The sequence below is a fragment of the Amphiprion ocellaris genome, chromosome 9 (genome assembly GCF_022539595.1).
Source record: "Amphiprion ocellaris isolate individual 3 ecotype Okinawa chromosome 9, ASM2253959v1, whole genome shotgun sequence".
NCBI lineage: Eukaryota > Metazoa > Chordata > Actinopteri > Pomacentridae > Amphiprion > Amphiprion ocellaris.
In genome coordinates this window covers 9,618,975-9,645,681 of record NC_072774.1, presented here as the reverse complement: position 1 = coordinate 9,645,681, position 26,707 = coordinate 9,618,975, and the positions used below count along the sequence as shown (strand labels likewise).

At 40.0% G+C, this 26,707-nt stretch overlaps 1 protein-coding gene across 4 annotated transcripts in view; it reads right to left on the bottom strand.

The window, feature by feature from the left end:
* Positions 1–1,154: 1,154 nt before the first annotated feature.
* ptprub (protein tyrosine phosphatase receptor type Ub) overlaps positions 1,155–26,707 on the bottom strand; it is a 199,682-nt gene continuing 174,129 nt past the window's right edge. For 2 of the 4 annotated variants that reach the window (XM_055013822.1, XM_055013824.1), the window contains 12 exons: positions 25,957–26,029; positions 25,781–25,857; positions 22,716–22,733; positions 21,080–21,116; positions 16,261–16,358; positions 12,543–12,659; positions 11,419–11,573; positions 10,067–10,202; positions 9,068–9,217; positions 6,007–6,321; positions 3,173–3,298; positions 1,155–1,343 (listed from right to left, as the gene is read on the bottom strand). In XM_055013822.1, the coding sequence (XP_054869797.1) occupies positions 1,182–1,343; positions 3,173–3,298; positions 6,007–6,321; positions 9,068–9,217; positions 10,067–10,202; positions 11,419–11,573; positions 12,543–12,659; positions 16,261–16,358; positions 21,080–21,116; positions 22,716–22,733; positions 25,781–25,857; positions 25,957–26,029 (1,464 nt within the window). In that variant the 3' untranslated portion in view covers positions 1,155–1,181. The remainder of the gene's footprint in view (positions 1,344–3,172; positions 3,299–6,006; positions 6,322–9,067; positions 9,218–10,066; positions 10,203–11,418; positions 11,574–12,542; positions 12,660–16,260; positions 16,359–21,079; positions 21,117–22,715; positions 22,734–25,780; positions 25,858–25,956; positions 26,030–26,707) is intronic. The other 2 variants (XM_055013823.1, XM_055013825.1) reach the window with 2 other exon arrangements.

The following is a 26,707-nucleotide window of genomic DNA, read 5'->3' as shown; positions in this document are numbered from 1 at the left end:
TTTTGAGTAATGTCGCACACTGACAGACAGACAGACAGAGTCACAGACAAATGTACGCCGTACGCCGATGGTCACGTAACTCCGCGTTCCTTGGCGGAGTAATAAACAGTATAAATATATATAAGTGTATTTCTCCTCCAGTGGGAATAAGCCTCCAAATATGTTTAACTGATGTCTGGAAGACAATCGTAGAGTCTAAGGACAATATATGTAATCTGACAATTCTGTTTTTGTGTTGATACTACCTCATAGAAAACAGCAATTTGATACAGGTCATACATCATGGACACACTATAAAAATATAAGATTTAGAAGACATAAAAATAGTGATAAGAGAAACACCTAAAGAAAAGAGAGAGAAATAACAGCACCGTGTGGGAACCTTGTAAAATAGTGTTCTGGTCATCATAAATGAAAGGCAATATCAATAAGCTACTGGAGGACAATCCACTTCCTCTCTCCTGAGACAAGCGCAGTGAAGGGGGGGCGTGGACGACTCTGCAGCGTACACAAGCAATATTAAGGTAATCAATCGTCGTCAGTGCTCTGGCAGTCCTGGATTTAGTGTAGTGAGAACCATCGCATTCTGTATTAAGCCATAATTGATTTGATCTCCATAATCTCTTTCCTGGTTGTCGGGGGTAACACTGTGTGACAGCACTGACTGATGTGCTATTGGATGGGGGCGGTGGGGATGAACGTGTGACGGGTTGGCAATGAGCTGGACGGCCCATTCATATTCATCAGCAGGGTGTGTGCACTCCGGGGGCTCAGGACAACAGAGGAGCACACAACGCCACCACAGAGTGCTCTACACCCCGGCACGGCACATTACCCCACAATTTGATTTTTCTACATTTTTAAAATACTGCCGTGATAAATTTCGCCGCATCTCGTCGCACCAAATCGCACATAAAACCACAGAGACGAGGCACGACACTGTCTCCCATCAAAGTGATTTGCTCATGAATTGCCGTGTTTTTACAGATATTTTTGTGATACTCCCCTCTGTGAATAAGCCTTTTGGTTTTAAATGCACTTTTAAATGTCAGTCTCTAGCAGCAGCAATCTTCTTTCTAAGACCTTTTCAGAAAGAGATTGAATGTATTTCTGCCTTGTCTCCTTTTTTCCCTCTTTTTCTTTTAATGTACAATACATGATGCATGCTTCTGAGCGATTACTCACAGGCAGTGCACAACAGTGCGTCCTTCTCCACACTCCCGTTGCCACTTGTGCACTTGAGCCAGCAGGTTGAGGAAAGCCTTCTTGGAGTCAGGAACGTCGCGATACGCCGACCAGCGCAGGAACTGGAACTGACACACCACCAGCTGGCCCTCTTGGAGCTTTCGGATGCAACAGAAAAACACAAAACACATGTCTGAGTATGCTGCGCTGTGTTGGTGTACATTTGTGCGTTGTATTAAATTTTCCGGTTGTTTCAGTATTTCTGTGTGTGCCAGTTAACACCCGTTTTTGAGAGCTCCCCTGGCAGCGAACTGGCACTCTTGGCTGTGCTCACTCAGCAGGCCGACTTTGAGATATATGGGTTTGTAGGTGTAAGTGGGGCTCGAGCCGCGTGTGAAACAAGTCCCTGTGTGTTCATAACCTTGTCCTGTAGAATCTCACCTAATACTTAAGGACCAGTGGAGAACTGTAAGTCATGCAAATTGGGCTGGCAAAGACACCAACGATGCATGGAGGAATTGCCTCAGCGGAGGTGGGATTTACACAATGTACTTTTTTTTTGTACCAGTCTCATACCCACACATACATATGCTTACGGTGCACTTCCTTTGACTTTTACTCCCTACCCTTGTATATCATTGTCAAGCATGGGAAATGTACACACTAATGCACTGAGAGAGGGGCTGGGAGAGAGAGAGGCGTGTGTAATTTCTGTGTGATTTGATTCTTCCCATGCTGTGTTAAGTTGTCCTCTCCTTGACTGTGATGTGCACTGAGTAGAAAAAAAGGTGCCACAGGTAGCGATGGGGAATGACAAGGGCAGTCGACACGGGAGGTAAGGTTGCCAATCAAGACGGCAAGTTCTGGGCAGTGTCTGTCGCGCTGCTTATAATGGCGGAGGAGAAAACGCCTTGCATGCAGATTTCTTCAATAATTGGTTGACAGTGAGGCTGAGTGGAATGCATGCAAGCGCTTATGCAAATTCCTGAGTGAAAAACTTGCATGTCTGCAACTCAGCACTCAAAAATGTGTGAAGTAAAAATGATCTATTAAAACATGTTTGGAGATTTCATTTCCACACTCTACTGTTTCTGCCTTTATCTAACCTGTTTCATGAGCTATGCCTAATTCTGTACCTTTTAAAATGTATGGCATGGTTCGTGAACAAATCAAAAGAAAACGTAGCTCGAAGCCTGAAAGTGTACACTGAATTGAAAATATGGCTGACATTATGATGATGAAAGTTTCCTCGTTAGTATGCTAGCAAGCACCTAAGCAAGGGAAGACACCTATCTAGGTAATGACAAGAAGAAATTGAAAAAGGGAGATACTGACCTTTATTACATGCATGTCTTCTGCATGGCTTCTCTTGCATGTTTTCAATAGAAAGAAATTTCTTCTAATAATAATCATGCTTATGAGAATGTCTGATGGAAAAGCTGGTGGCTCTGGTTCAATTTTCTGGACTGCTGAATATCAAAACAATGTCCTTTGTAGTATTTATAATATTGTCGATGAATACGCTTTTTTTTTTTAACTCATCTGCCATTGCGCTCAGTACAAATTTACAGGCAATATTTTAGAGCGTATTTACTTGACGAACCCCTCCATCCCTTGAGGCAGGGACTAGAGAAGTGCTACTGTGTGTGCATAACAAAGCGGTGACGACGCAGAAGCACACACTGCGCAGAAATCCAGCATCAAGTGAAGCAATCGGCTCCAGGTGCACAGGATGCTGAACAGAAAGTCAGATGTTAAGGTTTCATGTACGTGGCCTGTAGCACTTTGACTTTGAGGATTTGCGTCATATTTTTAGACGCACATTACAGGTGACAGCGCTAAATGTACTGTAGGTAAAATGTCACATCTGAGCACCCAGCGAGGATCATAGGTAATGCATTTCTAATTAGGTTTCCAGTTATTTTTGAAATGCCACTGAGTGGAACAATACGTCCTGCGCAGGCTCTTTGGTGTCATAATGACTCACCCTTGTGACATTCTTGACCCGAAACAGGCGAGTAATGACGTCTTCATCTGCTGACATGGACAGGAACTCCACTTCCATGGGTCCGTACTGCTGTAAACCAGGCTCCGGCCAGTACTGAACACATGGCTACAGAAATGAGAGAAAACACTTTATTAACAGCTGAAAAACTGAATCGCCAGAGAAAAGAAAACTGTGTGTTTAAGGGTGCTACTACGTATGCAGGTGGCTCTGCAGTAATAACAAAAGTGGTGTCAGCGTGGGCCTGCATAGAGCTAGAGGTATTAATCAAGGGAAGAGAAGCAGCACGGGAAGTGTGAGATGTAATGTGCTTTGAGAGATTGCAACAAGAGGGAGACAGAGTGCTCCAGTGCCACGAATGAACTCTATAACCGAGTTCATAACAAGATCTTGCAACGGACAACTTAAAGTGGCTATAACTCAATTTTCAGGCAAGACCCAAAAGGTCTGCGTTGCTCTGGAAGAAACGAGATGAAAACATTTAAAGGGGAGTTGATGAAAAGTGGGATTGAACCAGAGTGCCCGCAATTTCTTTTTTTTTCTTTTACTGCCAGACTATACAGGGTTTTAGAAAACAGCACACAGAGCAGCCAATACAGAAGAAGTAAGCTGCTACCTTTCTTGAGCACAGTACATTAAAGATTAAACATTAAGATCATTTATGAATATTTGAAAAATGCCTGTCAAGATTCACAAATTGGACAAGACAGATTAATAACAGTATTTGGAATAAAATAAGAACATATCGAACAGGTGACTATATGCTGTATATCACAAGGTTTAAGTGTTTCTGTCAAAGATGTTGACTTTTGTGTAATCATTACAATAGCAGCAGATATCGGTATATTTATAAAATCAATTTAGTGATTTAATTAAATTTGAGGCATCTTAGACAAACTCTTTCCAGAAAACAGAATATCCTCACAGAACACTTGTCATATACTAAATTATGTCTTCACCAGCATCTTTGAAAACAATACAAAACACTCACAGGCTGATTTTACAATATTCAAAGGTAGAGCTTGGACCAAATTAATTAAGACTAAGCACCTGCCTTTCAAGGCTGTGATACAAATGTAACACATATTTCACATGTTGAATCTTTAAATTTTGCCTAAAAAGCTTGTAAATCTTGCATTTATACTTTTAAAAAAAAAAAAAAAAAAAGCAGAAACTGGACTCTATGTAAGCTATTATCTTCAATGCCTTTGGCCTTTTGCAAGTAATCTTTGTAATTTGCTACTTATTCATAAACATATTAATTATACAGGAAAATACAAGGTAATATGAGATTATACATAAGTATTTCAAACTGCCCTTGTAAGATAATTAATAATAAACGGATGAAAGCTGATGTTACTTAATGCTGCTTGATGGAAATACCTGGAATTAGTGCAGCATTTGATACAATGGATTAAAATATTCTTATTCACTATCTCCTCAGCTGTCCTTGATTTTTTTTTCTTTTTTTTTGTCTGCTGGAAATGTTCTTGTGTCTGTCAGTAGTATTTGAACCTTGCAGTTTGGGCCCCTGTGTGGTGTCCCTTCAGAAATCATTTTAGTACCAATCTTATTTTCTCTTTATCTTTTCCTCGGGCTACATTTACTGGATGGAAAAACATTTCTCATTTCGCTTCATGGCCACACAGACGATGCCCAGTTGTACCTGTCCCACAGACTGAATTATTCAGCAACACTGTTTTCTCTGCACAACTGTTTATCTGCCATTAAAGGCTGGATGTTGGCCAATCTCCTTCAGCTTAACTCCAGCAAAACGAAGATGTCTGAACACGTCTGTAGTCGAGTTGTGCCAGATTTTGGCTCTTAAACAGAGCATGTTGTCCCTTTTGCTACAAATTTGGATGTTATATTTGATCACAGCCTTGGTCTGCGCCTCTGTAAGCTCCAGTTTCTGCCACCTGAGAAATATCTTGGAGAATAAAATCATTTCTTTCCTTTAATGACACCCAAGTCTATTTTACATGCTTTCACTTCATCTATGCTTGATTACTGTAATGAACCCTTTCTTCTGTCTTAATGAGAAAATGGTGGAACAGTGACAAAAAAATTCCACCTAATGATGACATTTTGCTGCTTAGAATATACTCAAGAATCTATTGCTGACTTTTAAAGGCTTCTTCAATGTGGCTGATGATTACCAGGTAGCACTTTTAAGTCCTTATTTACCAGCCTCAGTCACACTGAATAGCTTCTGACAGGGGCTCTTTACAATCTAATCTTAGAGATAAATTTGTAGCATTGTTCTCCCTATTAATTTTTAGTGTTTTATTGTGTGAATCCTGACCTTGAATCTTGTGTTATGTTTCCACTAACTATCATAGCTATTGCTGAAAAAAAAAAAAGAACAGAGGATATTGCAGCACAGAGAAAAGGCATATGCTCATGAGAAAAAGTGGGCCGGCAACAAAAAGAAACCCCACGATGTGGCTGGAGGGTAATGCAAGTCTATTCTTTAGAGATGTATCTTTGAGGAGGGAAAGGAAAAACTGGGACGGGTGTTATCAAGTCATGCCTTGAGATCAATGTGGTCAGGGATCAAAGCTCGACAAAATGGCATGAAGGAACTAATCCCAAGCACAGTAAGATACAGAAACACTGACGGCAGGGTATGTCAGGAAAAGTCTCAAGTAAAGTTCACACAACCTCCAGACTGAGAATAGAAAACTTACACAGCAAACAGTGGCTCTTGTGTGTGTTTCTGTGTTGTGTGAACTCCAACATTTTTGCTACTTTTTCCATACTGTAGTGTCAACAAATCAATGGCAATAAAACAGTATATAATGCTTTGACCTCACCCAGGCAGAGTTTGACTGGTTGAGCTGGTTGAGCATGACCACTGCCGTGCAGCCGTAGTCGAAAACCAGCCTCCAAAAATCGGCCGTGGTGCCTGGCAGAGGGTGAGGGGTCACAATGAACGCAGCCTGCCGGTGGAAGCTGTCGGCGAGAGCAGCGTTGATGTAATTGTTGCTCTCCCCTTCGGTCGTAACCAAGAAGGCCAGGGCGCGATCGGGCGGCAGAACGTCCATGCTGCGGTTCTTCTCCCGGTTTCTGGGCAGCAGAGCAATGCTGCATTCTTCCACATCCAGATGGGGAGTCACGGAGTTGAGCGTCTGCAAATGGAAATGTTGAAGAGGTGAGGTTAGAGCGAGGTGAGGACAGAGTGGAAATTCAAGAGAGCGTTTGAAAGATGGAACGTGTGAGGAGTCAGGAGATGTTGGGGAAGAAGAGCAGGAAGGAAAAGAAGGGAATGAGAGAGGAGAGGGAGGGAGTACTGGGATGTCAAAAATCCAATAATCTTAATTGAAAGGATCTTTCATACTCTGAAATATTCCATTGACAAACTGACTTAACAGAATGAAAGGACAAATTGGGTCAGTGCATAATAAGGCTGAATGTAATGAACTTTAAAAAAAAAAAGACTCAAAAGGAAATATTGCATACCAATTTTCTATGATGACCTCTCTGTTCATTTAGTCGTAATTACATTAGACGTGGTGAAAAAATATTTGGATCATTAACACACAGCATCAATAATAGATCTGTGACTTGCTGATCTCAGTACTACCGGTTGGCTGTTTGCCGTCTGCAGGATGACAGAGTAAAAAAAACAAACACAGAGCTCATTGGGTGGTGCAGCGGCTTTCAACATCAATGTTAGACAGATAAGTTTACACAGATCAAAGCGACGAACGGGACATTTTCCTTTATGGCGGAGTTTGTAATCAGAGTGTTGCACCACCTACTGTAGGGTGGCCTGATCCCAAACAATACATCAATCACTGCTCCTGTGTTGTGGATATTATATAAGGATAAAACAGTGTAAAATTAAAGGAGTACGCGTGAGCTTTTTCCTGTATCACTTTGAAATGCTAAACTTGGAATCGGTGTGGCTGCTGGCGGAGCACTGCAGCAGAGGGAGATGGATGAGGCAGGTAAAGCGTGCAGGAACACAGCTGGCTCGGCTCTCTCCTAATCAACATCTAATAAAATGTTCTGAGAGCGCATTCCTATAAACCGGGAGGGGGATTTCAATGACAGTCACGCAGAATTAGAATTGAAGCTAACATCACGCTGCACAAATGCACACACATTTATAGAGTGCATGCATACATTACACACACTCACATGTGCACATCTATTAGTCTGCTTCTTCCTGCACACTCTGTTGATTTCAAAATGCTTGCGCTATAAAATACCCCTACATTTTCAAGGAAAGAGGAGATGCAGATGCTTAACCCCAAAACCACCAAAACCTGCAAGCAGGTTTGAAAGGCATCTTTTGACCAAATGGCCAGAATTACAGCGTTTATCAGAGGCAGACACAGTGGGATTTTCATTTTTCTATTGGTCCTTGAACAAATCCGGTGTGAGCACTGTTCTGTTGGTAAAATTACCTGACTCTAACCTGAAAATTGGAATATTTCATGAAAAATCACTTCATAGATTTAAAAAAATCCCTAAAAACAAACATTTACACCAGATTCTATTAAAAAATAAAATAAAATCTGTGCTCATCAGTGCAACTGAGAAGCCATGAGTGTCTGAGCTGCAACATACAGTCACCTAACAAAAATTCTGTACATTTTTGGTTGAACTGCAGGCAGTGTTTACACAGATTAGATCAGATCATTTCATGTTGTTTTTATTAAATTCTCGTTTTGTCAATTTACGGCATGATAAATGTGACATTTTTGAATTGTTTCTACCTCTAACCATTTTTGTGCTGTTTCCATAGAGAAATGTTTCCACTAATTTTTAGCAATTTTTATTGCTATTGTTGTAAAAGAAAGAACGGGGAATGTCGCTGTATAGAGAAAGGGCTGGCAACAAAAGCAAACTGCAACCAACAGCTACGTGACAAAAATTCAGGGACTTTCCAACTTAACTGCAGGCTGTGATTGGATTAGATTGATTCTAGGTTTATGCAAAGTTTTGTACAATAAATCTACAAAGATATTCTATTTTCGTTTTTTCTATTTATGGCACTGCAAATGTAAGAAGACATTTTTGAGTTCTCTCTACTTCTAACCACGCTTGTGCTGTTTCCATAGAAAGACGTGACTTAATATTGCAGTGACAAATGAGCGGGAGCCCAGAAGCTGCCTGGGGTTAATCAACTCACTTATAACTTCTAAGCAACACAGGCAACATTGAAGTTCTCGATTGTCAAAATAGATAAAAAACATTCATGACTCGTGGGAGAAATGTCATTGTTCACCTGCAATCAGTTCGAATCAGTTCAACCGCTGAACTCTGTTATGTGATTACAGAACAAACATCACACATCTTGTAATTGAACCGTCACGAAACCGAGGCAGACATGGTTCATACAGTTATAGTCCACATTTATTTCTGACTCATTCTTACATTTACAGTAGGCACAGAAATTGTGTACTGCAGGAAATGAGACATCATCTCTACCTGCGAATTAGGAGCCGTCAGGAAATTCTCGAGAAATGTATAATGCGAGAAATTGGCGCCAACGACACGCACAACTCTGTCTGGCAGTTAGCATCGCCATGACAACAATGTCAACGATAAGGAAATAAGCACACTCATCTCTTGCTAGATTATATGTTCAGTGTCTCGAACAAGTTATTGATCAATAGAGAATTGAATTCAAAGTAGAAAACGTCGGACTTCATGAAACTTTGCATTTATAGCACAAGGTGTAGACTTTCTATTCAGTCCAGATGCAAATCAAAGTCTGCAGAAGCCCTGGTCTCATCTCTAGTGTCAGAATACCAATTAGACTTAACCTAATTGAGCACATATACAGAATACAACAATGGAAATGCAAAATAAATTGCACACAGCAAATTGTCAATCTGATTGATTATCCAGCAAAATACTGACCTGAAACTCCTCCCGCAGCTGAGAGGAATTACTCTGGGAATCCACTCGCAGCATCTCTTTGTAAGTGACTGCAAACTCGTTCACCAAGATGGCCGTCTCTCCACAAAGACAGGCCTCCAGAATGGCATCATGGATGAAGATATACTGCTCCTGAAAGGACAGCAGGTAACATGAATCACTGCTATGTTCGTGCACCAGAGTGGGCGAACATATGCGGCTTCCACATAACACACCGGAATGTGTTTTAAGCTTAACAAACATTGCAGAAAAGGCTAGTTAAGACAGGAACACATGTACATGTAAATAAATAATCATAACACATGAAGGATGGTAACGATTTTTCATAACCTGCCTTGTTCTGAATTAAACATGTGCTTTAATGTTAGCATTGTATCAAGGCGGCTGGAGAATAAATAAATATTTCTGAGTAAACAAACACATGCAGTGTGCATTTAATTGGCGCACCCCTGCAAATAACTACAAATGTAATAAACAGCTAAGTCAATATTAGATTTACATAATAAGGGGTGAATATGCAAATGATCTGCACATCTAAAGAACAGCACGTGCCTACGCAGCACACAAGACAGACAATGTGAGTCTTTTGTCTAAAAGTATTGCAATGACCTTTACATAAGTCCCAGAGTGGGAGTATGGTAATACACCTCCCTCACTCTTTGAATTTCCAAACAACAGGAGGGAAAAACAAATGTTTAAAAACCCGATTCTGCTGAAGATGTTGAGCAGAGAGAGGTTATGGTCAGCGAGTGATGGTGAACATGAGGAATATGTGCAAGAAAAGCTCTTTGTTTTCAAACTAGCACTTTTTATCTGTGCTGTCATTGTCCTTTATTCTAGCTGTTCCTCGTTTTTTTTTATCTCTATTACTGTAAAGTCCATGTTTGTTACAAGGCAAATTTACATCTTCGGGTTACAAAAGCAGACAATAATGTCTATGTAAAATGTGACACAAGTGACTTGGTGAAATGGTTTCCTGACCTCTGTCTGGATCATGTTGATGCGTCGAGAGCAGAGTGTTTTGACGCAGTTGTAGATGTCCACCACACCTTCGCACTCGGCCATGTCCAACATAACATCCAGCACGATGTAGCAGCCGGTACGACCCGCTCCAGCACTGCAACAAAAAGCCCATTTTTATGAGGAATCATGCACAGTTTTAAAGCTTAAGATAACTACTATTTCAAGTTTGTTAAAATGCTGTTATCATTGTGTCACAGTACAGAATGTCTGCTCATAAGTAAAAAATATTAGTGCTACAGGAAATTATTTTAAAGAGGCATGAAGGACCACCACAATGTACAAGGAAGTGTTAGCCAAACTAGTACAGCAGCTGTAGGGGTGAGCTGAGGAACTTGGAAAATAAAACATTGCTGCTCCATCAGTTTGTTAAAGTGATGACAGAACATTAAGGGGCATAATGCATAATACTACACTAACAAAGCACTTCATTTAAACCTGCAGTTTAGCAAATGATTTTACTGCAGCTTATAAACCTGTCTGAGGTGAAGACAAGTACACAGTGTGAAATGCCTTCAGGTCCTGATCGATCCTTTCTCCTCGTCGGGGGACAATTTATAATTATACTTCTGTTGTATATGTGCCCCAATCTCTCGCTTTAGAGACCCTCATATGGATCCTGCTGCTGTCTGTTGCTGCAGGTATTGAATAAACTCATAGGAAAGACTCCTACAAACAGCTGGAAGCAACAAACTCAACTTCAGCTCCTGTTTATATCTTGTCAAAACCTCTATTACATTTATTATTGATGAGTCTCATTAATCTGTGCTGTTAGTCTCTGTTTTTCATCGCGGTTAAGTTTTATTTTATGGACATTTCAGTTTTTAAAAGAAGTGAAATTGTACAGCAAAGTGAATAAGAAAGTTTTTTTTAGAACTTGGGACACTTTTGCACTCTCTGTGATGTTTTTGGACCAATACTGATGCTGAAATGTGGGAAAATCCTTCTCAAAATGGCTTCACACAACCTCCTTATCTGTTAATCCAACAGCAGGCAGTTCAGACTTACCAAAAGGGGCTATTAAAATTTTACAAAGTCTGATCTAGTAAAATTGTACCTAAAAGTCAACAGGGTGTTTATTTAGACAAGAAGCCAACATGTTCAGATGCCATTAGGTTAACAGAAAGGAATGCATGTTGGAAAAGGGCTTGAATCTCTTGTGGTTTTACTACAAGTAGCTGAGATAGCAATGCTAGCAGCATTTGTCATCATATATTGCATATTTACACATTCTGTTAAAAAGTCATGTCATAACAAGAAGTTGCTGCTTTAGCTTAATATTAGCCTGCAGCACTTGCTAAGCATTTAGTTACCTGCAGTGGACCACCACGGGGCCAGCGTCAGGAGGCGTCGAGGCTTTCACTCTTCGTATAAAAGCCAGCAGTCCAGTAGCATGATAGGGCACCCCATGTTCAGGCCAGGATGTGAAGTGGAACTGACGCACTTCGTGTTTGGTTGAATATCCTCTCTGCCAAAAGAAACACAGTGCACTTTAGCATTACATGTAAAAAAAGAAAAAATCCTACATAATGGCTGGCATCGTAATCCTGGCAGGCCACCGGCCCTGATCTCGCAGAAGATGTGCTCCCATGCATTCCCAGACATTCTCCTTCTGCGACAGATGTGACAAATTTTTTTTGGTTCAATGTGAGGACAACCAGGGCATTATTTACGTGGGGTGTTAGGTCTTCTAGGACAGTTAGGCCTCTGGGCAACACATGTTAGTAGGAGCTGCAGTGTGACAGACGTGCAGAAAAGGAATTACTGAGGCTCTGGGGAGCTCAGGGAGGGCTGGAGGTTTCTCCTCTACTGGGAGGCTGCTGAAGTCGCACAGCAATTTCTTCCTCTGCGCACAGATGACAAAGTAAAGCGACGCAAAGCAAAGATTTGTAGAAGACAGAAATCCAAAAAAAGAAAGGGAGGGGAGCTATGAAAAACAAGCTGTCACCAGTTCCCAAATTCATGCCGATCTGAATAAGCAGCAGCGTGTGCCCATGGAGAGCAAATGTGACAGTGCGATGATAATGCTGTGTTTGTGCCACTGTCACTCCAGCGCTTCTCTGAGCCCTTCCAATGAGAGATCCCCCCAGAGACTGACAGGATGGAGGCCATCAGGGGAACAACACTGTAACAGCTATGTTGGAAAGACGGCAGGGGCATTCACATAGCTACTGCTGTTAATTCCTCTCAATTTAACATGTGGACCTCGTGTCTATCAGCAGTAAGTCCTGTCAAGTGTCTAATCCTTTCTATTAAGGTTCTAGTGCTAATTTTAATTTTTGCTTAACCAGGTAACACGCTAACTTGTCAGTGAATCACAAGAAAGCAGAATATGCAGTGACAAACTGAGAGTATTGTGGCAAATAACAACAAATGCAAAGAAAAGAAAAGATAGGCAAACATGTGAAGGCGAAATGCAAATTTGAGAAAAACTCACCCTCTCCAAGGCGAAGGTGCGAACTGTGTATTCAGCGAGAGTCTCTGTCTTGAGCAGAGTGATCTTGATGTCACCGTACATTTCGCTGTCATCAGGCCAGTATTTACAGCATTTCACCTGTTTTTAAACAGCAACACAACACAGTTAGTCCAAAAATTCACAACTGCTAAGCTGCAGGTGTGACATTCATCAGTCTGTTTGGGAGAGAATTGTTACGGCCGAATCTCCATTTAGAATACAAAAGCAGAACATTCAATCCACAGTATGATCCTTTCAGTTCTGTTGTTGTGTTTATTTATACAGTTTACTTCGACATGCTAATAAATTACACTCTGCAGTGCATGAAATCACTCCCCTTACTTCTGTTCTTTTACCTGTAGGCAGATGGAATAACCAAGTTTGGTTCATGCACAAGCCGTGCTTTTGTAATTTCCATCTGGGACTGAGTGTTAAACACCAACATGTCCATTCTCTGCTGTACTAATGTTGCTAAAATCAGTGCAAACTCAAGTAAATGATGGTAACACCAAGTCCAGCCACCTAGCAACAACATAAACCTCCTGTATTTTACATAAAATGTCAGAGGCTCTACTGTTGTTGTTCATGAACATGCAGAAAGTAGTGGATTGTAGACTTAAATTAGGGTTTGTTGGATAAATCTACAAGCTTGTTTAAGGTCCTTCCTTAAACCAGTTTTGGATTTCTAGGATTTCATATTTAAAGTCCAAGCACTAAATTCAAAGCACATGCATAATAAGATAGCTCTCTGGGTTAATTTAACAATTCAGTGGAAGCAAAGAAGATAAATATTACCTGTGTGATCATAATTTAAAATTAAGCGATGATAATAAAAATATTAGGCACTTAATTTCTGGGTTTAACTCGAACAGAGACATCCTGGGAGGAATTTTAATAAGATTTTTTAAAAAGTATGCAGAGGTTACACTACAAATCCTGCACAAGAACAAAAACAAGCTGTTCGTCTGCAGATATTTTATCTTGGAGGGCACAGAGAAGAAAAGCACAATAATCACATAATGGCGGGCAGCATAATGAACAGGAGGGCAGCAATCTTTTTTACCAACACCGGGCACAATGGAAGTAATTTTTTTTATTTAATGGAGGTGTTATTTGGATTCAGCCACACAGACCACTTCTCATTTGTTGACTGCTCCCAGGATTGCTAGGATGGAGAACCAAATTGGATGAAGGGCTACTGCTAGAAAAATTGTGTCATTTTAACTATCCACTGAGGTAATATGTTTCTCCTGCCTCGCCTGGAAAAGAATGGAATACTTACAGTAGGCACCTGGATTTATGTGAAGTGGAAAATAATACTGCTACAGTATTGGACAGCATATATGCAACAACAAGCAGCTTTTTATATGCACACTACATAGACTCCATAATCATTATAATGTTAACACACATTTTTAGAACACAGCACCGCAATTTCATGAAATTGTCATAACACGCAAATATAGGATAATCCATGCAGCAATCCTTTAAAATGCATGCATTCCATGAAAATTCAACAACAGTGAATGAAAACAGATCTAAAATATACTTCAGATGACTCCTGATAATCAATTTCCACTAAAATGTTAAAATACACAAAGGAGTAGTTGGACACATGTTAAATAAAATTGTGTCCCCTCAGAAGACAGTAACAACCAGTCGCTGCCAGTAAACGTGTTCACAATCTATGCTGACATCCACACACCCACACTAACTACTAGTTATCAGAATCAGCCCAATGTTGGACAAATAGCAGCAGTTGCAGTTGTAGATGAGGAAGAGCTTCTGCAGAAAAAAGGAAGCAGTTGCTGTTGCTCGTGAGAGTATCTTTGGCCTCGATAAACACAATACAGAACAGACTGAAGCTATATGCAAATACGGTGACAAGGCGAGTGCACATCGAAGAAAAAGGCAAAAAAAATGCTTTCAGATGCAGCGGTCCATCACAGAGGTGTGCTCTATATGCAAAATCTATTCAAATTTGTAAACGTCATTTTTGGGAAATCAATAGACCAGAAATATTATAAGTTATTCTGCAACAAGGACGTGACAGAATAGTGTTGTTTTGATTTTTACTTCAGCAAATGCTTAATAGGGGTGTAAATCAGTGAATATGACTCATAGACACACAGTTTGATACATTTAGGACAGCAGAGGTCTGGAGTATAGACTTTGCTGGAGAAAGAACAAAACAATAATTGCTCTAAGCAACTGTATGTTAAATAGTATTGAATGTTAGATAAATGTCAAGTGGGTTGAAAAATTCATGAGTTTCTATTCACTGTGCAGTTCAAATAATTAACAAACATGAACTTTGAGACAGATTTTGAGCATGTGTTTTTTTTTTTTTTTTTTTAAAAAGGCTAAATTAATTGTGACTGACTTAAATTTGACAATTCATTGCAACAGGGTAATATTGCCCAGCCTTTGTTGGACATGCTGGAAAATATCCTTATATACTCGTGTCTGTACAGACTGTATACAAGGATGGAGGAACCATTTGTGTGAGTACTTTTGAAGCCCAGTGTTGTGGCTTCAGCTTCTGCCATCTTGGAACTCCTGCCAACTCCCAGCTGATCAAAAAATGAGCAAGGAGGTGGGGCGTGAGTGGAGGTGAGGCAGGCCATTGACTGTCCTGTAATGGCACCCACCTAATACAATACAATAACTTTATTAATTCCCGAACGAAAATTCAATGGATTGAATTGAATAGATTCATCTGTCACGTAAAGCGGCGATGACCTTTATTATGCACAACTTTAAACCTGATTACAATTTAAACATGTGATTTTTATAAAAATTCAGCACCTCTACAGTTGTCATGAATGTGTAAATTAGGTTTAGAGACCAGAACTGGTTTGTACGAGGCTGTAAATATGTTTCTTTTTACAGTGAAATTGGACATTTTAACGTGTGGGCCTACGGGGATTGACTGCCTTTGGAGCAGCCTCAAGTGGACATTTGAGGAACTGCAGCTTTTAGCACATCTGCTTTGGCTTAGTTTCATGTCTGTACGCTGAATGTGAATCTACTACTGGCAAATGGCTAGTCTAGCTTAGCATAAACATACAGAGGAACACAAGTCGTCTGGTTCAGTCTTAATAAGGTACCAAAGTCCAGAGTATTTCTGTGATTGCTCACAGACCTAAAACTCACAATTATTTTTATTGGTGATTGGTTGTTTTTTCTGTAAGATGTCAGAAAATGGTGAAAAATGTCAATCAGTGTTTCCAAAAGCCCTTGATGACGTCTCAAATATCTTGTTTTTCCCACAACGAAAGATACTAAGTTTACCGTCACAGAGAAATAAAGACAACAGAAAATAAGTAATTGTTAAGCAGCGAGAATCAGACAATTTTTTTCCTTTTTTTTTCTTAGAAACAACATAAATTTATTAACTGAACATTAAAGCAGTTGGCAGTCAATTTAATATTTAACAACAATTAACTCTTGCAGATCTAATTGTTTAGCTCCTCCTTTAACAGTTAGGTTTGTGATTTCACACAAATAAAAGGCACCACAGCTGAAATATAACAGCTTCAACGCTGCGGTTTGCATGCACAGCAGGGTCCTGTGAGACCTACGCTTATCAAAGACATGAAAGCCTTTCATATAGTCACCAAAACGTTCCCTTATGATGAATGCGGTATTTTTCTGAACACTGGGTGGTGACAGGAGGGGGAGAGTGCACATTACTTACCCTGCCAACCTCTACCAGCTTAGTGATCATGACGATGCTGAAACAATTTTCCTGCCACACCATCCTCCAAAAATCATACAGAGTCTCCTGCTTGGGTCCTGGTGGGAAGAGGGAGGAAATAACAGAGAATGAGACAAAAACGCCAGCATCAAAGCCTGCCCTTGCAATAAGGGAGCTTTTGCCGTTGTGAAATCTTGTATGATTGCGACCCAAGTGTCCTTCCTCAGATGGAAGGGTACTGATCTCTTAAGATTGTGCCATCAATAAAGGTATTGGGAATTCCAGGCAGGGAGAAGGGAACGGGTGACGGGCACTGTTCCCTCTAAGCTGCACACTGCTGACACGGTCTCCACGCACAGAAAATCTGCGCTGCGCACAAAAAAAAAAAAATCCAACCTAAATTGTAAATAAAATAAACACGTAACAATTCATTCTGTGCTATTTTTCAATGTGAGTCAGTGAGTGACCGGTGACTGGCTGCTGCATTCAATGATGCGATTCACATACGTATTTACCATAGACTGTATATAATGGTATTTACGCAGCTAATCAACGTCAGGCGTCCTTATGTGCATGTTTTGTCTTTTTAATGTTTAATTGTTTTTTTAAATGTTTTATCGGCTTGTTTGAGTTTCTTTTTCTTTCCCAATATTTAACGCTTCGATTAAATCTTTGTTTTTCTTTTTAAATGTTTTACCACCTTTTAATGTTTAATTTTCTTTTTAAATGCTTCACTGTATTTTCTGTGTAATTCCTATTTGAAGTTTTATTGTCTTTAAGATGTAATTTTCTAATTAAACATTTAATTTTTTAATTAAATGTTTTGTCATTTTTTTTGGCCTTTTTTAGCTTTTTATTGGATAGGTATAGTGAGAGACAGACAGGAAACGGGGGAAAAGAGTTGGGGGAAGACATGCAGCAAAGGGTCACGAGCGGGAATCGAACCCGGGACGTTGCGTCAGGGACCAGCCTCTGTACATGGGTCACCTGCTTAACCTGTTGAGCTATACGAGTGCCTATGTTTTGTCTTTTTAAAGGTTTAATGATCCAATTAAATGTTTTGCATTTTTTAAAATGTTTAACATTCTTCTTGTTTAATTGTATTTTTTAAATGTTTAATTCCGGAAAATATTTGATCTGTAATTTTGAATATTTGTATTTTAAAAATTTTGTTTCATTTCATAATGACATGTATTGTATATTGTTGAATTATCTCATTCCATATTTTTGTCTGTTTAATAGAGTTAAACATTAAATTACATTAAATTATATTAAACAGACAAAATATGGAATGAGATAATTCAACAATATACAATACATGTCATTATGAAATGAAACAAAATTTTTAAAATACAAATATTCAAAATTACAGATCAAATATTTTCCGGAATTAAACATTTAAAAAATACAATTAAACAAGAAGAATGTTAAACATTTTAAAAAATGCAAAACATTTAATTGGATCATTAAACCTTTAAAAAGACAAAACATTTAATTAAAAAGGTAAATATTTAATTAGAAATTACATCTTAAATTTCTTAAATCTTTTTAATAATAAAACTATTTAAAAGTTTTATTGTATTAATTTTTTTTCCTTTGATTTAATTGCTTTTTGTTATGTAGTTTATTTCTTTAATCTTCTTTTTCTGTCAAGATTTTAACCCCAACCTTAAAAATGAAATAAACCCGTAAATCACAATGAAAATACTTCTGTTGTCACAATCATGAGTTAGTCAGTTATTCAGTTTATCAGTTCAACTTTATTTGTTTAGCACCTTTTACACAGATGATAGGGAGTTTATTGAAGTCTTCTTGGGCTCACATGGGAAATCATTTAATATATAAACTTGATATTCAGTGTAAGGAAACTGCAGAACGACAGAAGAACCAACAATATCTCCTGTTTTCTCCTTTAATGAGTCGACTCTTCTTGTGCTTTCAGACCAAAGAACTACAGACTCTTCACAACCTGCTCAAACTCTTGGTACAGGACCTCACCACACGGGTCAAGAAGGTTTCCATCTCATTTCTACTCTGAAGATCACCTTCTCCTGCTCAAACTGCTGACAAATGTTTCTGCTGCTCCAAAGTCTGGTCTCCAGAACTTCCTAAAAACTCTCAAAGTCTCTTCTGCTGCAGGTTGCTTTGTAGAACTGTTCCAGAAAACCTCACTAAACCACATGGAGGGGCCTCAAGATAGTCGTCCAAATGAAACCATACAAAAACCAAACTAGCACAACCCAAACGCTAAAGTCTCCTGCAGCCTACCAGAGAACCTCTGAGAACAGAGAATCAGGACAGGAACTCTTACCTTCTGGACAACCAACGTTGGTTCACAAACAAGAATACAGAATGTATCTGACCAAAAACCTCTGAAGACTCACTACAGCCAAGATAAAGACACAACTCAGCTGCACCAAATCCACTAATCACTGCACACATTATCACCATGTGCTAACTGTGGCTAAAGAACCACATGTACCAAGACAACTATCCAGTACAAAGCCCTAAAACACACCAAGAAACACATTAAAGACGATTTTACTGCTGGAAGCTGCAAGCCAACGCCTAAAGAACAGACTAAAGCAATGGAGCCAAACCCGGTTCACTGGTGAAGAGAAACAGAGGAAATGTTTGACTGAGCCACATGAAGCAGGAAGACACTGAGCTGCTCAGGTGTTCCTGATAACACCAAGCTGCTCAGGTGTTCCTGATAACACCAAGCAGCCACCTGGACAGCCAATAGGAACACAGCTTACTGGAAGTCCAGAGGGCTGGCTTAGTGAAGGAAATTTAGTTTAAAGTTGAAGCAGAAAGTTAACAAAGAAAGTTGAAAACCACCTTCTGATACCTGAAATCTCTGAGTTTTCACACAAAGAACACCTGAACATGTCAAACTGGCTTCATAGTAGAACCATCATTGTAAAAACGTCATAGTATGGTGTGTTGCTCAAAAAACATTAGGACCTGGCTGTCAGGGGACAAACATGTAAGAAACATGAGAACAGAGAGAACCCAACCAGCAGGTCACAGTTTATCATCCCCCAGTCATCTCCTGAAGTCCATATGGTGAGAGACATCAGTATCTGGTTGTTAATTTACCAGAGGATGCTTATAATCATGCTGATGTGGTCTGTACTCTACAGTATTTTAGTGACTCAATAAATGCCTAAGTTGTTTTTTTAAAAATGCTTTTTAGTTTTTAATAAACATTCAACAGCCTATATGTAATCAATAAATGGCCTTTGCCTATCTTAAGAAAAATTCACTCAGAACTCTGATATGTTAACAGTACTAAATAAATCAATAAAATACATGCATACACACATAAATAAGTTAATACATTAACTGTGTTAAGATAAGATTTAGATTTTAAAAAAAAAAGTTTATGTTTTTGCAGAATCCAGTATTGCTCACTGGTTGGTCATTACATTTTATTAGTTTGATTTCACTGTTTAAAATGATGCCACCTCTTTTCAGACAGAACCTGTGATAATAAAACAATACAAAATTTTTAGTTCCGTGTTAATAAAGCACTTAAATCTTTAAGTATGGCTAAATGCTTTTTTCAAAATTAAATATATCACTCCTTAGGTGGTAGTGGCCCCAAGTTCAGTAAAGTTGGAAAGATATTCACAGATTCGGATTTCCAGCATCAATAACTCATTAGATATAGGTTGTCAAAACATAAACGGTGCCTCTTTCCCATTGTTGCAAGGCAGACAATGTGCTACAAGCCCAGTTTTATCAAAAGTAGCTGTCTTTCAAGCTACAGGAATAACATTGGTGTCTATGGAGTGAACAGGGTCCGTCTGCAATTTGCAAAACCGCTGCAACAGTAAAGAGAGACAAATATTCAATAACTTCACTCTTATACATTGTAGTGTCACTAAAATCACTGCAGCCTTCAACTGGCTCCTGTTGACAAAGTGTTTTAACAGAAATGTAAATGCTGTAATTTGATTCTTTTAATGAACCATGTAACTTGAATGGATGTGATGCTGGTGTGACCACAGTGCACACGTCTGATGTTGCTCACAGTGGTCCAAGGGACGCTCAGGGAGTTTGTGTGTTTGCTCAGACTCATGAAAAATTACAGGGAACATTGGCGACGGGTGACAAAACAACAGCAGTAGCTGGTGATGAAAGCTCAAGGGACCACCAGTCACTCACTGTCATCTGAGGAAGAGACGTTTAGGAGGCGAGATGCGGCTTTAAAACGAGAATCACGTAGACAAAAAGAAATACTCAGAAAGACAAAAAAAAAGTAGCAGCTGACATTGTTTTTTTTCTTTTTCATGCAAGTTTCATGTGCCTCTAACAGGAGGGGAGAGGTGGTGCGAGTGTAAGATAAGCAGATGAGGAGACCGAGTGACTCTGCATTGGAAGCTCCCTGGAACAGCACCCTCCACAGGGTTTCGAAAAAAGAATTCTTAAACACTCACAAATGTGGAGCTCAACTGTCCGTCAGATGCGACTTTGTGTTTGGGCGATGGAGAGTGAACTAAAGGTTCTCTCTGTGACAATGAACACATCGCTCCACATGTCACAGAGATTGAGAAGCTATAATGAACACGTTTAATTATTCAGGCTCTTCTCATGATTAATTCACTGACATCGCCAACACAGGATTCGGGGGTTGATAGTCAAGCCGTCACCTTTGGGTTCGGGAGAGGTGATGGTTTGTTGGCAAGGGACTGTGCGTGAATAGGCTCATTGGTTGGATCATCTTCAATTTATTACACCGTGACAAAAGGTGCTCACCATACAGAGTTCACACACACACTAATACACACTATAGCCTTGCTGGGATACTCACCCTGAGTGGCGATGAAGTGGTTGGATCGATGGTAGCCCTGAAAGAGAGAAGAGGGATGACATGCTGAGTAAGCCATCTGCGCCTCAGGCACAGCTGTATGGGGAGGGTGTCTCTCTGTCTCACCCTCTTCCTCCCCTCCCTCCCCTCTATACTGCTCTCCTACTGACCCATTCTTGTAAATTCTATGAACGAGCATCCTGTATAATTCGAGTCCAGACCATGTCTTAGCCATCAGCGATTCCACAGAGAGTTTGGAGCAGTCGAGGCAACACATGGTAAATACAGAATGCTGAGCTGATGAATTCTTACAGCACATCAGGCGAGCTGAGCGAACAATACCTGAATCCCCGTGACAGTTTAATAAAGATACGATAAAGAAACTAAAGGTGCACACTTTTTAATTTCAGGTGTCCGATTTATTTATCCATCGCCGTCTCTCAGAGTCTCATAAGACAAAAATCAGTTTTCATTGAAAATGCAATATCTGCTATATCTGAGATGATGATATGGCAAACCAAAAGCACATTTTTTTTTCTGAAAACGTGAAATTCAAGTCAAACAAGTGGCCTGACGCCTTGCACAGGTTTCACATAAATGCATGTACATAAACAACCTTCAAGAGAAAAATCTGATATGTACAGCAAAGTATTCTGAAAACCTTCATATCAAAGGTTGTGGCAACTTTTGATACAGATGACAGACAATTTCATATGGTAGAATGGGGTGAATATGAATGAGATGTCACCTCTACAGCCTTGAGGGGGATAAACACGACAAAGACCACCTGAGGGACTTTGAAGCACTTTCAGGATGAGCAAACTGTTCAAAGGAAGTCCTCCTTGAAAAGTAAGTACAGCTTAGTAAACCTGCCTAAGTAAAGGAGACACCTGTTTCCTGAGACTCTATGAAAACATCGCCCAGGAAACCAAATGGATGTTGTGGTTCACTGTTTGTTGAGAAGAGCAGCTGGAAGGATAATTGATGCAGCAGTTACATGACTAACATGGCTGTGGAGCGGCGAAGGCAGCTCTGGAATGATCGGAACAAACTCTCAAGCCCACCGGCTCTCATCAAATCATGCAGCAATCCATGTTGATAAGAGTTTTTTTAAATCTCTTTTTGCAGAGGGCATCTTCCGAATATGTCGAGTCCGTCCACGTTGCTGATGGATTGCTAAACTGAATTGCATCCAGTCAGATAAACGTGGACATGTTTGGAATGGAGATGGATGACCAGTGCTGTGAGGCCTGCTATCCACAATTCCTCAGGCCCTGGCCAAATTCTATCAGCATGAATGCCGCCACTCCTCCACTTAAGAACGGTTGCCATAGCAACTAAACTTCCTGATTCTTGGCCACTTATGAGAACTAATATAGACAGCAGGGTCCTTTATCCGGAGAGGACACATCTCCTTGTGTTCGTTTAAAATCATTAGCTAAATGGGCTTGTTTCTTTTTTCTTTTTTTTTTTAAATCTGTTTTGTCAAATGTGCACAGACCTGAAAAATACTCTGACCTTTGAGCATTTGTGGATAGAGGACAGTGAAAAGAGAAGAGGGCAGTGGGAGGAGACAGGAAGGAGGGAAGAGGAAAAATAGAGCGATGGCAGGCAGAAGAACGAGCAGTTAAGTACTTACTTCCCTGTTAATCCGAATCTACAGGGTCCAAGGTCGAGGAAGTGGGGTGGGAAGTAGAAAAAGAAGACATATAGGCTAGTTAATGAAAGAAGCTTTAGGAATTATCGTTGCAGACAGGTGGGAGGTCTGTGTTTGTGTGTGCATATATGTTTCCATAAGCACAGCAGCACTGAGCCTTATGTGTTTGTGCGCTCATTTTGTGTGAATTTATGACCTCAGGTCATTGCTTTTTGGAAAGAAAAATGAATTCTCGTTTTCTTTACTGTTTAATTTGCATCTATTTACAGAGTCTCACACATCCATTATACTGCTAATCAGAAAATGAGGCTAGCTCACTGTTTTAAAATGATGCCAAAAGCCTTTTCATTGCATGTTGCATCGCAACACTCTTGGAAGGATGCACTACATAATCTGGGCTTGTTTATGAGCTGGGTAACAAAGTGTGACAAGCAATTTTTAGAGCAAAGTAAGTAGTTACACTTAAAAGCCCCCAAAATGTTTGTTTCTAATCTTAAAAGGCTACTCTACCGATTCTACATTACGCTCTTATGACATTGTCAGACTCGAGATGCAGAGTTAAAAAAGGGAGATCAAATATGATGCAGCAGAAGCCAAGATATTGTCTTTTTGATTCCACGCATTCCTCTCCCTTGTCAAATCCTACATTACCCACAATGTATCTCGATTGCTGACAGTCGGCTCAGAGAACGGGGTGTGCTATATTAGATTCTACTGATGTAGCCTCGAGCCACGAGCCTCAAGCAGAGATCTGTAACTCTATACTCTTTTCATTTTGAAACTTGTAGTCTTAAGCCTATTGAAGCATTAAACGGGCTGGAAACAGTGCCACCACTCAGCCATGCAACTCTTTTGTCCCAATGTTCTCTTGTAGTATTCTAAGAAAAAAAATGCCAATAGACACCATTATAAATGAACCTACTGCATTTTTAAAAAATATTTTTTTAAGGTTTCATATTTATAAACCTTTCTAATGCCTAGAAAAGTGAGTTTATCAACAGTGTATGGCTTGAGCAGGAGCCGTTGGGCAGGGCCAGAGTAATGTACATGGACAGTGATCTGCACAAAGCAAACCCAAAAGCTGGACATCTTTTTGGCTATTGCACTCTTCCTGCAAATTTCCTTAAAGTGAGAAAGTCCAGTTCACATTTATAGGTTACGTATGTAGTATGTACTCTGGTACAGAACATTAATGTTAAACGGTGGCCGGCAAGGAAGTCAGCTAGGAGTAAAATCATACTCGGGCACAGTACAAATCAGTCACACCAAATTTGCATGTGCCTTCAGATTCAAATGTTCAAATGCCACACTAAATTACCCTTTTCCCCCTAAACACGACCAACTTCAACACCACCACCACCAACCAAAGACTAATAGATTGTTCAAGGAGAAATTCACAACTAATAGTTTGACCCTGATCTAGAAAACAGATTTTTTTAGCGCCTATAATATCAGACACAGTAAGATATTGCTACTGTGTCTATGTCTTTGATTGTGTGTCCTTGCTACACCTGTCAAAAAGACCCGGATGCTCCCTCGATGCAAACAAAATGTAAATCAGCAGCAGCTATGATGCACCGCACTGCTTTCCATTTACTATAAGTGCAGCAGACTATTAACATATGCAAAGTTCTGCACCTCTTCAAGCAACACACACTACAACAAAAGCAAATAACCAGGCATTAAATGACATGAAAAGAGGAACCAGAGAGCTTGCACTTTGTGAGAGTGCAATAACGTTTCAGAGGGAGGAAAAACTTTTACATTTAACCTCTGCTGAAATAATCACAGGCTGTCCAAAATATGCTCCGCCGTGGTTAAGTAGTTACAATTCAGCTTGCCAGGTCATCCTTGTCAGGGAGTAACATCCCTGACACTGACACTGTAGTGGCTGCTGAGTGGTTTTTTACTCTAATGCCTGCACCTCAGTGCCCTAAACGCTAATGGAGACCCTCCCAATATCTACAGACTAACATCAGGCCAGGTTGTTAATGCCCTCTCTTTGTAATGATTTCTCTAAAAGCATCTCACCGCTGCCCTTTCTCTACAGAGAAACAGAAGAGAGGGAAAAAAGCTCAGCAGCGTCAAGCATTTTGATGATACAATTTGGCCAAAAAGGAGGAATGCACCCTAAATCAACATGTGTACCTAGTTATTTTTTTTCACAGAATAAAACACTGCAGCTATTTTTCAAAAAAGGTCCTTTTTGACGGAGACCGGATCTTTCAGCCTCTTATCAAGCTCAAACAAAAGTAGGAATACATCGCCTCAGCTTCCAGCAAAGTGGCATATTTACTTTACAGTAGTCCCAACGAGGGGGGTGCAAAATAAATCTTGTGAGATAAAGAAATCACACTAGATTGCCAGACTTCCCTTGACATTACTCGGATGAACAGAGAATAACAACTAAGGACTGTGACAGACAATTCACAGAGAATGGAGATAGAGGTTTCTGTTCGTAGGACACGTTTTTTTCTATAATCTTGGCTGAACGCTTTCAGTGGAAACTTCTCTTTCTGAGCGGCCTCTACTAGGTCTTATGAATGAGAACACGCATGAATGAGATAGTGTGTGACACATTAGCAACATATACATGTATTTTGTATGAGCAGTGAGAATGTTACTGCATGTGTGTGACAGTTAAGGTGAACGGTGGAAAGGATCATCTCCGCCTGGCCCATCCACAGATTGAATTACAGCAATGATGTCTATTTAATTTAGGGGGATTTGTTGCATCTTACACAAAGGTTCATCTCCTCTGCAAAGGCATTAAATGCATTTATTCCACTCTGTTTTTAATAACAGTGATAGCAGAGGGAGTCTGGGTCAGGGATCCGGTGCAATTGACAACCGTGGCATCTGGCAAAACACTGCCGGGAAAGGGTGTCTGATTGGATGAAGACTTCCAGGTGAAAGTGGGGCAGCAGACTGGTGGGCTTACAGGAATGAGAGAGATGGACTGTGGCTTTGCAGGGCGTGAGAGACTCAGCAGAAGCTATTTATATCCCATATCGAACACAGGCAGGAAAAAACAGGATTAGACTCACGTCGATGTAGTTTGCGTTAATGTAGTCTGAGTTGGGGTCTCCCAGGAGAGGGTGGAGCTTCACTCTGTGGCGGTCATCTGAGACGGATAAAAATGAAAAGAGCAAAGGCGATGATGAAATACAAAGCTGTCACAACGTCTCACGTGTTCAGGATTAAATGTTTCGTGATTCCTTACATCCCAGCAAGGTGTCATGCCTTCCTTTGGTTTTGTCCTTCTTCTTCGTGCAGTCCCAGCCATCAAAGAAGCTCTGCAGAGATAAAGACACACTTGTTGAAGATTACAGGCACATGGTCTCTCTGTATGAACCATTCAGACATCTCAGGAAAGAATCAGCACATATTTTCTTTTGTTTATCTGGGTGAAAAAGGAAAATTACGATTTGTGTTTAGCACATTAAGAGCCATCATCAGGGCTCCGAGGCTTAGATCAAAAGCTGCTGTATTCACCAGAGAGTTGGTGCTTCATGCATGATGTGTAATTAAAGAAAACAGCGGCATGTAGTGCTTGTCTGATTCCAGAGCCTCATGAGTCACTGACCTCACATGCAGCTATTCTTGTTAAAGCCTCTCAGCACTTAAAATGTGTAACTGGCTTTAAATTCAGTGTGTTAGTGAGAGTATCAAGTGATAAATCTGTGACAATGAGAGAGACAAATATTACAGTTATTGAATGTGCCACCATTATCATTTTAAGCTTAACTGCTCTGCAAGTACACAAACAAGGAGAAAAAAAACACCTAAATACTCTCACATGAGAAAAATGTTAATGTTGATCTAATGCACACCTCTGCCATTAATGCTGCTTTTAAAAGGATTATACATTTTCAGTTATTGTTGACATTGTCCAAAAGGTGATAAATCCACCTCATGTTAATTGTTGAGGTGACATTGGGTGGTGATGGTGTATTGGACTGCATTATAATTAA